At 58.1% G+C, this 16145-nt stretch overlaps 5 protein-coding genes across 5 annotated transcripts; 3 read left to right on the top strand and 2 right to left on the bottom strand.

Annotated features, from left to right (window-relative positions):
- Nucleotides 1-1016: 1016 nt before the first annotated feature.
- On the top strand, nucleotides 1017-1780 carry HRG_09458 (uncharacterized protein; the record flags this gene model as incomplete). The annotated part of the gene is made up of 2 exons (XM_044867929.1): nucleotides 1017-1356; nucleotides 1557-1780. 2 exons carry the CDS (start codon nucleotides 1017-1019, stop codon nucleotides 1778-1780), a joined length of 564 nt encoding a protein of 187 aa, XP_044717189.1.
- Nucleotides 1781-5900: 4120 nt separating this feature from the next.
- Nucleotides 5901-8406, top strand: HRG_09457 (C6 transcription factor; the record flags this gene model as incomplete). The annotated part of the gene is made up of 5 exons (XM_044867928.1): nucleotides 5901-5970; nucleotides 6367-6878; nucleotides 6962-7287; nucleotides 7381-7743; nucleotides 7866-8406. 5 exons carry the CDS (start codon nucleotides 5901-5903, stop codon nucleotides 8404-8406), a joined length of 1812 nt encoding a protein of 603 aa, XP_044717188.1.
- Nucleotides 8407-8923: 517 nt separating this feature from the next.
- Nucleotides 8924-10420, bottom strand: HRG_09456 (eamA-like transporter family domain-containing protein; the record flags this gene model as incomplete). Its single annotated transcript, XM_044867927.1, has 1 exon — nucleotides 8924-10420. The coding sequence occupies one exon, from the start codon at nucleotides 10418-10420 to the stop codon at nucleotides 8924-8926; it is 1497 nt and encodes a 498-aa protein (XP_044717187.1).
- Nucleotides 10421-11446: 1026 nt separating this feature from the next.
- Nucleotides 11447-12598, bottom strand: HRG_09455 (aldo/keto reductase family domain-containing protein; the record flags this gene model as incomplete). The annotated part of the gene is made up of 2 exons (XM_044867926.1): nucleotides 11447-12166; nucleotides 12263-12598. The coding sequence occupies 2 exons, from the start codon at nucleotides 12596-12598 to the stop codon at nucleotides 11447-11449; spliced, it is 1056 nt and encodes a 351-aa protein (XP_044717186.1).
- A 936-nt stretch (nucleotides 12599-13534) lies between these two features.
- HRG_09454 (uncharacterized protein) lies at nucleotides 13535-15385 on the top strand (the record flags this gene model as incomplete). Its single annotated transcript, XM_044867925.1, has 3 exons — nucleotides 13535-13921; nucleotides 14241-14311; nucleotides 14470-15385. The coding sequence occupies 3 exons, from the start codon at nucleotides 13535-13537 to the stop codon at nucleotides 15383-15385; spliced, it is 1374 nt and encodes a 457-aa protein (XP_044717185.1).
- Nucleotides 15386-16145: the final 760 nt, after the last annotated feature.

Genomic DNA, 16145 nt, shown 5'->3' with positions numbered 1-16145 from the left:
CTAAGGGGTAGAGACGAATAGCGCACGCCCCGCTACCGGCGCTTCGTAAAATATCCTCCGAAAAGGGCAGCCTATCCTCTAGAAGTAGAAGCACTTCCTTTAAAAACGGAAGCACATTTACGGTAAACCTATACTTTTTTCGTAAAGGGGGCACCCGCTCATATCTCCACCTCGCAGAACCACCACCTAAATATATATCCTAGGGGGCCTAAATCATACGCATAGGAGAGGGAATTTTTGAAGAATGGTCGCCAAGGAGCTTAGGGGTCTTGTTGGCCCGTTCATGCCGCCTTTGCGAGTGTAACGTGTGGCTTGCAGACGGTTGAGATATTCTCGCCCTTTCCGCCGGCACGTTTCCTCCGGCTCGGACCACTTGCTTCCCCGTCCCTCGCTTCCGTAAAGGAGCTGAGGAGCAAGCAGGTTTCTTGCAGGGCTTATGACGAATAAAGACGCCGATACCAGCGGTACATCAGCTCTCTAGAAAATGCACTACGGGGAAGCCTCCGCAGATCCGGCTTACACGTATCTACACCCCTTGATCGCGGCCTCTGCAAATATGATACGCTTAGCAACGCGTGTATCCTTGGTAACTACGTACTGTGGAGCCCGAGACCCGCCTGCTCCTTACGGCAGTCCAAGGGCTTTCTGCAGCAAGAAAGGGGGGTGAGGCGTGTCTCTACACTAGTAATGGGGGGGGGAGGGGGAGGTTAGTAGTTACCCTGGCCGACTGTGCTAAACTACTTTGACGGCTGACCAAGCCGGGCAAGGAAGGACCGTCCAGGATCGGACACCTCGTAAAGAAGATGAGCAAGGCACTCTACACATCTCTTCGGGCTATCCTGCCAGTGTGGAGAACTACACCAACGAATGTTCTGCACCGGGAGGCAGGGATACCGCCGGTCCCTCTGCTGCTCGAGGCGCGCCGGACTGCATTTGCTGCGCGTCTCAAATCCCTGGACGAAGCTCATCCGCTCGTGAAGCGCACGTCGAGGCCAAAAGCCCCTATACTGAATGAAATGATCAAGCTGAAGTACCAAAAGCAGCCAAACCCTTCCGGACTAGCTGCGGCGCTCCGACGAATTGCTACCAAGCTGCCCAAGGCCTGCCTTGCTGCAGCGCGGATTTGTCGAAGAGCAGACTGCGCCTCTGCAGAGTGCATCGAAAATGAGACGGCGAAGAAATTTCGCGATTGGCTCCAGGCACTATCGCCCCGAACTCTGGTCGTCTATTCCGACGGGTCCCGTTCTACCGAAGGCCACGCCGGATATGGCTATGTTGTTCATCGGGACGGATCCACCGTCTTGCGCGACAAGGGCCGTCTCGGGCCCGCCGAGATTTTCGACGCTGAGGCGAAAGGTGCGTTGAGGGTTGAAGGCTGCGGTGAGCCTTCCAGAAACTGACCGCATCTTTGTCTGCCTCGACAACCTCGCGACCGCAACATGCTTACGGGGCACGCCGAGCGACTCCTCGCAAGAGGTCTTCCTTGAGTTTCAATCTTGGCGCGAAAATACGGAGCTGTGGAGGTCCATTGATCCCCGGCCATGCTGACATCCCAGGCAACGAGGAGGCTGATGCTCTGGCAAAGGCGGGAGCATCACCGCCAGAACCCGCTGATAACGTCCCGACGCTAGCGCACCTGCGAAAGATTGCCCGACAGCAGCCGGAAGAGGCTTTCAAGGCCTGGTGGGAAGCCTCTGCGCCGGAGCGATACAGAGACCTGAGGCTTAAAGCCACAACCAGCTGCCCGTCAGAATTGGCGCTCTCGGCCCCTGCTTCGTAACTTGCTTGCAGCAAGAACCCACCATGGGGATTTTGCTGACTACCACGAAAGGTTTGGTCACGACAATGCGCGACTGACGTGCTCGTGCGGAAGACGAAAGAGCCAGCACACATCTTTTACTGCAGAAAGGTTGCGCCACGGCATCGTATGCGGCTTGCACCTTGGCCGGCTGCAGCCATCAACCGCGCAATCGGCAAGGACTTTGACAAATTCGTCAGGCTGGCGAAAGCGAGCTCCTTCTTCGGAGGGATCTGCCCACGCCACTAGACGGTCATCATTCTCCTCTCTCACCCTACCTTTCCTCTCAATCCTTTCTGTTACCTGCTCCGATCTCGGGCGGCGTCAAGGTCTCGCGACCATGCGATCGCCGAGGTCATCAAGGGCTGCAAGGCCCCAGAAGCAAATTGGCTGATCTGACCACGGGACAGCTTTCTTCATGCCTGGACGTCCCGCTGACGGGCAACAGGTTTGTCATGAGCGCCGTTGAGCCGATGAAATGCTGGATAGTGGGTGAAGTGTACGATATGTAGCATGTAGACACCTGCTAGCTCAGCACGTCCTGTGCTCCCCTGCGGAGACCTGAGCGACCAAAAGTTGCTGGACGGAAAATACACTAAACTAAACTAAACTAAATTGACGGCTGACCAGCTTCGGCGCCACCTGACGGACAAGGAAGTCAGGCTGGGGCAACAAGGGAAAAAGGAGAGGAGCCTCGGAGTCACCGGGCCGTCGTCAAGTACAGCATTGCTCCTGCGGAATCCTTGTTCTCTACGCTCCCCGGCCCAAGATGGTGATGCCCACCGACGTGCTTGGTGTGTAAAGGCGTCGTCAGGCAGTAGAGGTGGTAGCCGTCGAGGTACTGGGCACCATACGGCAGGGTCTCGGTTTCACCACGGGCTCTGGAGGCCGGGTAGCGTTTCCACGGCCAATACGAGCGCGAAGGATGGTGATAGCACCGGTCGACACGCCTTTGATAAATTTCTTCCACATGGTGCTTTTCAAACTAGGTTTTATGGATCGAAAGCAGGACATCCTTTTTGCTGTTCTATTTTAATGTCGTCGCAACACCGCAGACTTTTGCTCTGATTGTCTGCGATATTTCAACCCGACGGCCACCACGAAGCTGCCAGGCTTGGCGTTGCCCATTTGAGCCGCCCGGACGAATTGGAGCGGGCCCCTCGAACAGGTCCGAGCGTAGAATTTCATGCGAGGAGCCTTTTAAGCCCATGGAGTACTCGTAGGTGTGGTATAGTGGTACTTGGTCGATACCGGTGCACCCTGTGCAACACTCGTTGGCACATGACGATACTGTGAGGTATTTGCCCGGCATTGCTTGGCCCTCGGACGTTGCTCCGAGCTGGCCCATGTACCTGGGCTGATTGGACGAAAGATTTCAATGGTATTAACCAGTGCGCCCGAAAAAAATTAACACGGGCGTGAATTTGCCTCTCTTAGGTTCTTAATGGCGCCCATGATGCTGCTGCTTGAGCTCTTATACCGGAAACCGTCCACCAACGGCCGGACCGACTCTTCCCTACCACCTCTTCTTAGAACCAAGGCTGATCGAGAAGCTAGTACAAGTCTTTCGGGGCTTTCACCAATACATCAGGCGGTGATGGATTCCCATCAGAAGAGAAAGCTGGTGCCCATCGCGCCGGCTCCAGAAGAAGGCGGCGTCCATGTTCCGGACCGCGACGCCCGGCATGACGCGGCCGCCGGCCCTCCGTCGACCAAGACGAAACGGACCACAACGCTGGTGGCTTGCGACGGGTGCAGGCGGAGAAGGGTAAAGGTGTGAAGAGACTTCATTCTCATCAGCCGCCAGTGAAGTTGAAAATTAAGGCCCAAGTTATCTATCCACCCACTTTCATTAACTGTACACCCAAAAAGTGGATTAACTGTGGCTGACGGCCGAAGAGGGCCGATACCGCCAATTTGTATGCACACATTCTCTACGATAAGTAGAGCCAGGTAGTAACAGTTCTCCTTCAACGATAAGGCACCCAAAATTGAAGCTATTCGTACTGCGCTTTCTATGCTGATGAGACTATTCTTTGGTGTTTACAACAGGCCTCCTTCTTCGAGTGCACTACGTGCCTGATCCGCTTCATCTAACTGTGATTCCAATTGATCCCATACATCCTCAAGGGCGGCATCGTCCGTGAGGCCAGCGACGAAGATGCAGTCTTGGGTCTCCCGCCGTACCGGCTGATCGTCATCATCAGAGACTGGCGTTTGACGCCCGGCTTGTTGATACGCCCGTTGCATCCGTGTGCCTGCCTCGTACGTATCGCCGTTTTCCTCGATGTGCCGCAGCCCTCGTTCCGTTGAAGTCATCGCGGCCGTTACCGTACCCGTCATCGCCGCTGGTGCCGTTGAGGAGGAGGCAGTCGTATAGCCTCAGCCCGCTCATGCCGTTCAGCGATCTCGTGATGTGACGGATCCCGCCGCGTTGATCTTGACCGCCGTGACTCTTCGAGGTTGAGTGAGCCCTGGGGCGGCCCCAGCCCTGATAACTTGTGGCTCGTATGGTGCCCGAGTAGGGCTTGTGCCCTGAGCGCTTGTATCGATCGGAATATACCAAAATGGGTCGAAGTCGTCGAGTGTAAGGGAGGTATTGGTGTTGATAGACTCGAAGATTCGATGGCAGCACGGTAGCCCTCGACTAGTAGCCCAATTACAAGGACATTGACCTGGCGGCGGTTTGGCCCGTTGACTTCGGGGGTCTAGAGGGATCTTGCGATGCTCATCTATTAGTAGCTTTAACGCATATGACGATACTCGCTCGCGGATCGGCATATACGGCGCCTGTAGGGAGAACGTTGATATCTTGTGGAGGTTTCGATTCTCTATCGCTGTGATCTGAGCAGCCTGATGGCCCCAGAAGCGTTCGAATCGTTGGAAAACGGTCGTCAAATCGCCCGTACAGGACCAAAGGAACTTCTTCATATGAGAGTGAAGTCCCTCGACGATCGAGGTCGTTGTACGCCCGAAGTGGCGATATTGATTAACGAAACAAGATACAAACTTCTCCTTCCAAGGCGTTAGCCACGTATTGCAACAGTATTGTATAGCTGCAAGCGGGTGGCGGCCTGGTGTCTCAAATTGGCGTAAACGTTCGTTGAAGCTATTCACATCTTGTGACTTGACGATCTCGTTCCACTCTTGTAGAAACGCTTGGAATGCCGGGGCCCGTACGACTCGATTGCCGATTTTTGATGCCTTAGGGAAAATTGCTTGCATTTCGCAACGACATTCTGGTTAATATGCCACGTGCAGAGAAGGTTAGTACTGTTTTGAAGCTCGCGAAAGCTATCTAACGCCTTAAGCAACGCAGTATCTCGGTCCGTGACAGTGACCCTTGAAATGGGATCGACCTTCTCGCAAAGGACTAGCAGCAACGAGATAGCCCAATAGTAATGGGACTCGGTCTCGCCGTTCAAGAAGATAGAGGCAATAGAGAACGTTTTGTTATCTCGAGTGGCCGCGCAGATATTCAATAACGGCATATTGAATCGGTTCGTCTTGTAGGTACAGTCGAGGACGAGGACATCGTGATGCTGACGCCATCGATGGAAGGTAGCACGAGGCGCGAGAAATAGCCCAGTTAGCCGGCCCTGGGGATCACGACTATCTCGATGAAAGAAGTCGGACTTATCTAGCCGGCCGTAGAGAAACTGAAGAGGCGTACGGCCAGCTAGTTCTTCCTGACGGTGCCTAGCCAAGGCGTTACTCACGTCTTGAGCCGTGATACCGGCTAAACGAGGATCGTCGTGAACCAGGTCACGAAGCTCGCCAGCAATATCGGTCGGCCGGGTATTGTTATTAAACTTCCGGATAATGTCGTCGCGATACTTCTGGATAACAAGCGCCCGGTACTTCGGAAAGACCATCGGGTCATCAACAAGGCGATGATTGTGAACATCGTGAAGATAAGAGATAGTCCAGTAACCGCGTTTTTCCTTCAACGAGAGGCGAAATTCACAGTCTGTTTTCTGGGTTGCTGTATTGAGGCGACGACGAGAGATATGAGCAGCTTTATCCTTCCGATTTTCGTAGGGGCCGGCCTTGATACAACGAACAAGTGCAGACTTGCGTTGGCCAGCGTTATCCCGCTTCGATGTTCGAATGTGTAGGGCGTAGCCTCAGCCTCAGCAACGGTATCGGCGGCTTCCATCGCGGCCTGGAAGGTCGGGAATAGTGTCTTCGTAAGCGACCCATGATTCGGGCTCGTAAGGGCAGAAACGCGGTGCGAATAGCTTCAGTTTTGATGGTATTGCTGATAGTTACGGTTACAGGATGTTGTTACGCAAGCATCACGAACTGGCCAGCTGGCCGGCCGGGAATGGGCGCACCAAAATTAGCGGCATCGGCACTGCGCCTGACCCAGCCACAGTTGATCCACTTTTTGGTGTACAGTTAATAAAAGGAGGTGTATAGATAATTGGGCCCAAAATTAAATACCCCAGGGGGGGCCGAAGCGTGCCAATGCTCCCTCCCATCCGGCTGACGCAACCATTGTCACTCCGATATCATCAAATAGTGTGACGGACAACGGCCTGGGTGTGGGCAATGCGTCCGCAAAGGCGAAGAATGCGTCTACGGGGCGGCCGAGGGCGAGACGGTCCTGCTCTCCCTCAAGAAGAAGCACGGCGCCCTCGAGGGCGAGAACGGCAAGTACAAGGAGCTTCTCACCCTGCTTCGCACCAAGCCCGACGACGAGGCCCACGAGATCCTCCGCCGCATCAGGAGTGCCGACGAGCCGCTGCTGGTGCTCGTGGAGATTAGGCACGCCGAGCTGCTCCTCGCCGAGCCGTCGCCGACCAGCGAGAGGGCCTCCCACGACGACAGGCTGCTGCGACTGGACCAGGAGGCCCACGACAGCAGCGTCATCAAGGTTCCCGCGAAGCCGTGGACCGTCGTGGCCGACGATGGCCTCGTGTCCGAGCTCATCACGGAGTACTTTACCTGGGACCACGCGTATCTGCTGCCGTCTGTCGACCGAGACGTCTTCCTCCAGGAGATGAGGGGCCGCGATCCCTCGACGGCACGGTGGTGTTCTCCTCTTCTCGTCAATGCCATTTGCGCTCATAAATCCGTTAGATACCCCCTTGAACTTGTGGGAAAACACGGTGAAGCACCAGACACATTGGCTGACCCTGGGCACGCCGTCGTCTCCAGCAAGTCGTCGAACGAGCACGGCTCTTTGGCGCCATGACACGACAAGACATGACTGAGCGCTTCCTCTATGAGGCCAAAAGCCTTCTCTACTGTGAACAGGGCCGCGCCTCCATCCCCACAGCCCAGGCTCTCATGCTCATGTTCCTCACGACCACCTGCCTCGGGAGGGACCGAGCCGGCCGCATATACCGCCACCACGCCATCGACATGATTCAGCGGCTGAAGATTGAGGCCAAGTACACTGCGCTACTCGAGGATTCGCATGACGATCCGAGGGAGAGAAGGCTGCTCGCCAAGGCGCTCTGGGGGCTGTTTGTATTTGAGTCGTCAGTTTCCTCTCTTTTCCCTTTCTCTTCTCTCCCAATCGTCGCGCGCGGCAGGCAGGGGGAGTGGCGACTTACACACGGCGTCCTCTATAGCCGCTCCTCCTTCTTCTACTTTGAGCCCTCGCAGATTCCGCCTCCGCGAATCCCCCAGCCTTTCACCGAGGGCGAGTCTTCCCAGCATCGGCCGTGCGGCAACATCGACGTCCTGGGGCGGCCGTTTGAGGAGTCGCCCTGTCTGGTGCCTCACGTCCCGGGCATCAACGCCGCGGCGTGCTCACTGTCGGAGCTGTTTTATGAAATCATGACACACAACGTCAGCGATGACACGGCGTGGGGGGGCGAGACCGATTTGCGGATCCAGAAAAGGCTGTACTCGAGGCTGAAGCGGATGACGGAGGCGTGGCCCAGGAGATTCTATGTCGAGAACAACGTTTCTCCCGGCACGTGCTTTCTCAGGTGCGCAGCAAGCCCTCTCTCTTTTCCCTTTTCTTTTCCCTGGCCCTCTCGGTGGCTGAGTGAGTGAGTGAGTGAGTGAGTGTGTGTGTGTGTGTGTGTGTATGTGTGACTGATAGTTCTAGAATGCACGAAAATGAGGTGGGCTTCGGCATCGTCCAGGTGACGAGACATGAGGCCCTCTTCGAAACCCCAGCCAGCCAACCCGGCACCACCATTGGAGATCTGTGCCTTCACCACTGCTCATCCGTCTCCAAAACCATCGAGGCCTACCTCGCCCGGTGGCCTTTTGACTCGCTACTGTGGCGCCACCTCTACCTATCCATGCAGCCTCTGGTCCTCATGTTCGACAACCCCATCGCCGTCGACATCTTCACCAAGAACTGCATGATGATGCGCTACGGCTGCCGCACGTTCCGCGTGTGTGGCCACCTGATTCAGGCCACACAAGCCTTTGCCTGGGCCATCAACCAGCCCATCCCGGACAGCGCCCTCCCCTACCTCGAGGGCTGGACCAGGGAGGAGGCCAATGGCGAGGATCTGCCTGTCAGCTTCGCGCTGCCGCAGCAGGACGACGTTAAGGACTTGCTGGCAGCGAACTTGGCCGGGACCGACAACGAAGAGGATCAGCTCGGCGCTTTGCTCAAGAGATGGGCACTCGAGTAGGTCACCGCAAGGGGAGGAAGGGGGTTTGCTCAAAAGATAGGCGCTCAAGTATGTTGCGTAAAGGGGGTAAAGGGGGCAAACGGGGGTTCTCTTGACAAGGGCCACGGACTCCATCAGAAACCGGAACAGAGTCGAGTCTTCTCTATTGTTGTAAAATTGTAAAATAGTCCGGACACCCTTCAGAGCGCGACAAGACTGGCCAAATGTGCCCTTTGTCGCAAAGCCATGGAAGGCGAGCCACCTCTTGATGCGTGTATCGTGGCCCAGCCACATAACTTCGGCCGGTGCAAGCAATCCTCTTCCCCAGCCGCTCGGACAGTACGCACCGTTCGAGCACTCTCCACACCCTCGGTGAGGGACAAAGTAAACGAGCCTCGGAACTCCCTGTCCCGGTATATCCATGACTAAAAGAAAATCTAGATCCGCCATATCCCCGAGAAGACAAAAAAAGAAACTCGCACAGAACCGGCGCTGATACAAAGAGAGGGGGGGACGCTTGCCAGTTGAGACTCGGGCCTCAGTGATCGCCGGGCGACAGGTCCGCGTCCTCGTCGCTATCGGTCAGGTCGACGGCAAGCTTTCGCGCCTCGTGCTCGGCCATTTCGCGGTATGTGCTCCAGCTCAGGCCAACAAAGGCCACGATGATCATGGACCCGCCGATGATGGCCGCCCAGCTCAGGGGCTGGCCCGTCAGAAACCAATCAGCGAGGGCGACGATGAAGATGGTGAGCAATGCGGCCACCGACGACAGCACCGGCGATGTGAGCGAGATGAGGACGAGAAAGGAGCCGCTAAAGGTGGCGTTGGCCAGCACGGCAACGAGGACGAGCCAGCCCGTGGATGCGTCGGGCAGCTCAAACTTCTCAATGTTGAGTATGTGCAGGATCGGGAGCGGGATCCAGAGCACGGTGAGGGTGAAGAGGCCGATGCAGGCGCCGAACGTGTTGGCAAAGATAGTGCCCCGGCCGGGAGAGACGCCCTCAGGCGGGCAGGCGTAGCGCTTGTAGAGCACTTCGTAGAGGCCGTAGAGCACCGAGCCGACGCCAATGACCAGGTTGCCGACGAAGCGGCTGCCCGCGCCGGGCTGCTTGTTGCCAGGGCCCGCCTCGGTGTCGCCGCCGCCGCCGCCCGTGTCGCCGTAGGCCACCACCAGGACGCCGATGATGGCAATGAAGACGGCGACGGACTTGTCGAGACGCAGGGGCTCGCGCAGGATGGGGACGGAGAAGAGGTACGCGAAGAAGGCGGAGCAGTTGTAGATGGCCGTCAGGTCCGAGGGCGTGGTGAGGCTGACGGCCACGTACCAGCTCAGGCCGGCAATGGTCAGGGCCGAGGTGATGAAGGCGGTGGTGCGGATCAGGTACAGCATGGGCCGGGCGCGACGCTGGGCCGAGGGCGAGAAGACGTCAAGCGTCTGCAGCTCAATCATGGCGATGGTCGACGACAGCAGCTGCTTGTGGCGCCTCCAGAAGACGGGCCAGGGCTCCTTGAGTTTCTGCATGCGCAGGACCAGGAGCATGGCGGGATAGAGGACGATCCAGGAGCCGTGGGTAAAGTACATCATGCAGTAGGCCTTGTCCCAGCCGAGGTCGTGCTGGATGTGGGCGCTCAGCTCCGTCTGGATGGCAAAGGTGACGAGGCTGATGGCGAGGAAGACGGCCGCGTACGAGTACTTTTTGCGCGCCGACGCCGCCGCCGCCGCCGCGAGCGGGGCCCGGCTGTGCATCGTCGACTGTCTGCTGAAGGTCGGCGGATGCAGCGGGTCGTGCGGGTCGTCGCCAGGCTCCAAGTCGAGGCTTGTTGCGCGCTCGTCATCATCGTCGTCGCCGTCTCGAGACCGTAGGAGGCCGCGCTGGGCGTCGCCGTTGCCCATATCCTCGGCCTTGTAGAGCAGAGGCGTACCGGAGCGACCGTTGCGATGCAGGCCCGGCCGCTCGGCGGCGAGCTCGGCGGCTAAGACTGCTGCGTCGCCGCCTTCTGCCCGGCCCCCTTTTCCCCCGCTGCCGGGATCCATCGTGAATCCGTCAGGATCGGAAGCGTCGCTCAGATGGCTGGCCTCGGGGCCTCGGCCGCCAGCAGGATTTGGTATGGCGCGGACGTCGGGCTGCTCGAGATTGCATGTGGTTGCCGTAGGGCTTCTAGTTCTCTGAGGGGACGATAGAAAGGCTTCCGTCGTTGGTGGTGCTTGTTCTGTGTCGTCTCGGAGGTGCTCAGACGTTGGCCGAGGCATGCAGGTTGCCGGGGACGAGGGCAGCCAAATAGGTCTTGCTGCGTGTGACCGCGGCGCAATTGACGGATGGGCACATGAGCAGACAAAGGCCTGCCCTGTTTCCTTTCACCTGGCTCTCGCTCTTGCAGAGTCCCGCGTGGCTGCGGGTGTAACGGCGAGGAGTTGTGTCTTTTGCGTTGGTCGGAGAGAGTGACAGGGGTCGGAACTTTACCTTGCCCACGACCTGGTATCCGAGCGCAGAGTGCAGGTAACTTACTCACTGTAGTGTTGCGGCGGCGGCACCGCCGACTGGCGGGCTGCAGCCGCTCACTGGACCGCTCACTGGGCCGCTCACTGGACCGCCCCTGAAAGCGCTGAACTCTCCCCAAGCCGCCGCGGCCCTGCGACCTGGAACCCGCCCGCGACCCACTCCAGAGGCTGAGATGCGGCGGCGGGACCGCCTCTGATTCGCCGCGCTGCTGCCCTCGGTCACGGATAAGCAGGGGTGGAGCAGAGGGGGGCGCCCTCGTGACCTTTCATCTCATACAAATCTCGTCCTACATTGGCACTGGACTAGTAAACTCTTGACGTCGCCATTCACGGCTCGTCGTCTGGACGCGGCACGCTTTCCCCACGGCAGTCATTCGGTCGGTCACAGACTCTGGCGCCGAGTCATGCCGCACCCTCACACACGCAGGCCACGACGTCGACGACGACAAAGAGGCACAATGACTGGCGACGCTGCCACAAGAGACAAGCAGTATTGTACTCCGTACACACAGTGTGACCTCGGTCCGGCTCCCCGGCCGTCGACAAACAGCCCCTTCGGCTTCACTTGGCGCCGCTACCTGCAAACAGCGCCTCTCGCGTGTCGTACCCGTACTCCAGCTCTCCGTGCCAGTAGTTGGCGGAGTCGGCTTTGGAGATAGCCCACGCCTCGTCCAGCGCCTGCACCACGTCGTCGGGCAGCGGCCCCTTTTCCAGGTTGGTGAGGTTGTCCTCGAGCTGCTCGACGCTCGACACGCCAATCAGGATGCCGTCGGTGCCGTTCTTGATCTGCAGCTTGGAGTGGTGCACCATCCATCGCAGCGCCGTCTCAATCATGCTCAGCCCGTGCTTGTCCACGGCCGCCTCGATGACCTGCATCGACCGAAACGTGCTCTCGCGAAAGTACCGCTGCCGGTACAGCGCCCCCGTCGACGTCGTGTCCGAGAAGCGCCCGCTCTCCGGCACCATGTCCTTGGACCGCATCTTGCCGGAGAAGAGGCCGCCGGCGATGGGGTTGTAGACGACAATGTCCAGCCCATACCGCCGACAGGCCACGACCAGCTCGGGCTCCATGTTGCGCGTGATGACGTTGTACATGCCTTGGTAGACGGTTGGCCGCACCCAGCCCTTGTTCTTGCACGTCATGACCACCTCGGCAACCTCAAACGCCGCAAAGTTGCTGAGCCCGAGGCGCACAAACTTGCCCGCCTTGTGCAGCTTGTCCAAGGCCTCGAGCGTCTCGTGGAACGGCGTGGCCCGGTCCGGCCGATGCAGATACAGGAGCTGCCGAAAGGGCCATCAAGTCAGCCCTACATGATGCCACGCACGTCTTGTCCACATATCCGACATGCAGTGCGGTGCTTGATGGGGCTCGCTTACATCCACACAGTCGGCGCCCAGCTCCTTCAGGCTCGTCTCGACCGACTCGACTACCTTGTCTGCCGTGTTGTCGCCCGGGTTCGCCGGGTACCGCACTTTGGTCGCCAGCGTAAGCCCTCTCTCCTTCCATCTGGCCTGCCGGGTAAAGGCCTCTTGCTCGCCGGCCACGTAGACGCGCGCCGTGTCGACCTCGTTGTATCCCCTCGCCTGGAAGACGTCGAGGGCCCTGTTGAAGGTGTCGATGTCCGTGATGCGGGCGCCGCTCTCCGCCTTGGGCCCAAAGGTCATGAGACCCAAGATGATGCGGCTGGTGGGAGACTGGGCGATGAGAGGCATCTTGGACTTGTTGATTTGCCTTGACCGTTCGTACTCGTCTAGAGTCGTCGAGATGGGTGGCTTGCTTGTCTTGGTCTTGGCTGCACTCAGACGAGTCGGGAAAGTGTATTCAGTTGGCGGCCAGCAGTCCAGCAAGAAGCTCCATGTATTAACTATAGCAGCCGAGTCGACGAAGCAGCGGGGGAAACTAGCTTTATCTCCGCTTTTGTCGACGAACGGCCGCGGCGTTTTATCTCCGAGCTCCTAAACTCTGCGATGGTTGATGCCGCGACGCTGTTCTCCCATTGACCGCGGTACCCCCCACTCGAGGGGTACTTGGATCAAGTGTGTACTGCATGCCTTGGGTGCAGGTACCCGGCCAGTAGCCCGTACTTTGGAGACGAGCCAGCCAGTCTTCTCGGGATCACGTTTTGGCGCCCTCTGAGGAAAAGTCTCGGTTCCTAGGAGATCGTCACCAACGACGTCAGCAATGGGACAATGCGCCTTGCTTCAGTCACAGATCTCGTCGGTACAGATGCCAAGCTGATCGCTCCCGTCGTCGTCGCCGCCCCAGTCAGCGGCTGCCCAGGCCCTCGATATGCCGCAAAGCACCTCGTCGAGCTTCCACGACCAGTCGGCAGAAGCCAAGACCTGGACTCGCACCGAGCCATGTCCAAATAAAAGGCACGCTGTCATCAGCGTAAGCGCGTGCATATTTTAGGGCACGCCACCTCTACGACAGGGCAAGGGGCGTCCCGGCGTCCTCTGGAAACGGAAGATGCTTACCTTTGAGCCTCGATCCTCACTCCGCGGCGTGTCGGAGGTCGTTCGAGAGCCTCCATATCTCCGTTTCTACACACTCCAGCCATTGGTCTTGCTGCCCCTCAGCTTCCGGATTGGCTGGCCGGGGTTTACTTTTTCTCCGAGCCGTAGAAAGGTGTCTGGATCTCGCGAGCCATGGACGACAACAACTGTCCTCGCATACCCGGCTTCACCCACAACGGCGACTGCAACCTCATATGCAAGTCCTCGGACTGGAAAGACATCCTCGTCTTCTTCCTCGGCAACTACGGCGCCCATGCCGCCACCGTCATTGGCCGCCCCGGCCAGAGCAGCTTAACACGGGCTTTTAGCCTTGTCCTCGCTCTCTTCTTCCCCGGCGCCGGTGTCTTGACGGGTATCACCGCTATAGCCAGCCTTGCCCTCTTTGCTCCGACGGAGCTCACCAGGGCTGCGCGTGCGGGGGCGCTCTGCATAGTCGTCAAGGCTGACAGGCACCCGGGCGCGACGCACGATGTGGAGGCTTCGCATCAGCAGGTTTCGTCTTCGGAGCACGACGAAACTGTCCGTAGCAGCCAGGAAGGCTGCACTCAACCGCAGCTGGAAACCGGTCAAGACGGGCGACCCGCCTCAGACTCGGTCCAGGTAGAGGAGCGTGGTGAATCGCGAGAAGAGCATCGCCATGTCAATGAGACTGCGGAGCCGATCTCGCAACCTCAACCGCATCATGTAGAACAGAGCCTCCCAGGTATGACAAGAGATCAACAGTCAGTTGTCAAGGCTCAAGGCACCCTCGATGGTCGAGCTGATGAAAGTGGGTTAACCCTTTGTCAAAATTCCAGCGCCGTCAAACGGCTTGTCTACTGACCCAAGCGCTTGCCAGCTCTCCCATCATCCATCGCAGTTTCTCAGGTCCATGGAGTCGCTCGCCTACCTGCGGGCTATCGGCTTCTGGTATTGCCCGGGTGGACCTCCTTTGAGCACGACGATGACGGCGGCGACGACAAGCAAAGCACGTCTCCAGCGCCCGAGTCTTTTTCAGGCCGAGTTCAGGATTACATGTTCTCATCGTTCAAGGCCCAAAGCAGACTGACCAGCACGGTTCCCTGCAGCTACAACGCCATCAAGGCCCTGATATCCATAGGACAGCTGCTTTTCTCCGTTCTCACTCTCTACGAAACGCGTGGCAACCAGATCGCCGTCTTTGGCTACGCGGCATTTGGCCTCACCGCTGCGCCGTACTTTTGGATGTCCCTGGTCAATCTGCTCGGCAACTTGATGTGTCCCCAGTACCCAAATATATTCATCGTCAATTCGCCCACACTAGATCAGCTCCGGACAGAAGCCGAGGGCAAAGGGCTTGCCCACAGGTACCCTTTCGACGGCACGGTCGGCCGGATAAGCAAGGAGACTGAGGCGCGCGTGCTCGACGTCAACGGCCATCTCCTCAGGTACACGACGGCCCTCGAAGTCTTTTTCAACAGGATGGATCCCGAAAAGAGCCCCGAGACCTGGACGCTCGTCTGCCACGCGGTTGTGGCATATATGGTGGCCGCCGTACCCATCGCCATAGTAGGAGGGCTATCGCGGTTCGATCCGGGACAGAGCGCTGCCTATCAGCGAGTCTGGACCATGATCTGGCTCTGCTTCGGGCCCATGGTGGGAATTGGATACGGCATGTGGGTGCTGCCGCTCTTTGAATCCTGGCCCGTACTGTGGAGGACGATGATGATTCGCAAGGAGGACGAGTTGAGCGAGGAGGCACTCGTGCTTGGGCACGAAAAGAAGACGACGATCCATGGCAACCAGGAGGAAGAAAAGACAAAGGGCCCGGGAGACGCTCGACCACCCAACGGCACGGTTGAGACGCGCTCGGGGGATGCCCCGAGGGTTGTCATCTGGACTCAGCTCGCCAGATTTGCGCTTGTCGCGATATTCGTGTCCGTCTACATGGCACCGGCTGTCGGCGGCTTCGTCGTGGTCGGGCAGATGTTGATGCAGTACGGAACCTGTAACAAGATCAACTGACGTCTGGGGGCGTTGAGCTGCTGGCATTTGACAACGTCGTGTTATTCGCCTTTGCTCTTTGTATCCCGTGATTGAAAGCCTTGGATCCTTCGCTTTTACTGTCAGTGAAAGGGTTGATTGACTTTCTGTCGCATTATATTTCGTACATTAAATACAGAAGAGCAACTGACGAGTAGGAAACAGCAATGGCCGAGACTGCTGAAGGGACAGACTGTTCGATTGAAGCAAGCCTTGGTTGTAGTAGAAACGAGACCGAGTGCGCTCTTGGGCAAGAGTTTTACTATTTGTACTCACACTTTATTGTAAAAGATACGTGTGCAAATGGAGATGTGTGTAAGTGCAAATAGTTCTACGGAGTACGCCTAGGCAATTGCGCAAGGTGGAGCGCTATGCGGTGGGGCGGAGGAGCTCCGGATAAACTCACGCGACGCTTGTCCATCTACCTTGAGCTCGAGCTCTGCCAGGCCGAGATGCCGTCCATCGTCAAACAGCCCGTCGCAGCACACGAGCGGAACCGGCTCTGAAGATGCTACTGTACGCCTCGCCTGTCCCCTCGAGATCGAACCCCAGATCGAACCCCACCATCTAATGTGTCCCCAAGGCGTCTCACACCATAAAAACGCCTCCACCAGCCATGAGGGCAACCTTGGCCCATCATGGTCGACGGCTGCTCGCTCACCACGCGCGTGCGCCGTCCTGCGCCGCATACGCGATTCCAGCTCGCCGCCGCCCGCTAATACGTCCGACAGCCCGAGGGGGC

This window comes from Hirsutella rhossiliensis, assembly GCF_020360975.1.
Source record: "Hirsutella rhossiliensis strain HR02 chromosome Unknown scaffold00012, whole genome shotgun sequence".
Lineage (NCBI taxonomy): Eukaryota > Fungi > Ascomycota > Sordariomycetes > Hypocreales > Ophiocordycipitaceae > Hirsutella > Hirsutella rhossiliensis.
Note: the sequence above shows the minus strand (reverse complement) of the source record. Positions and strands in the feature narration are given on the sequence as shown.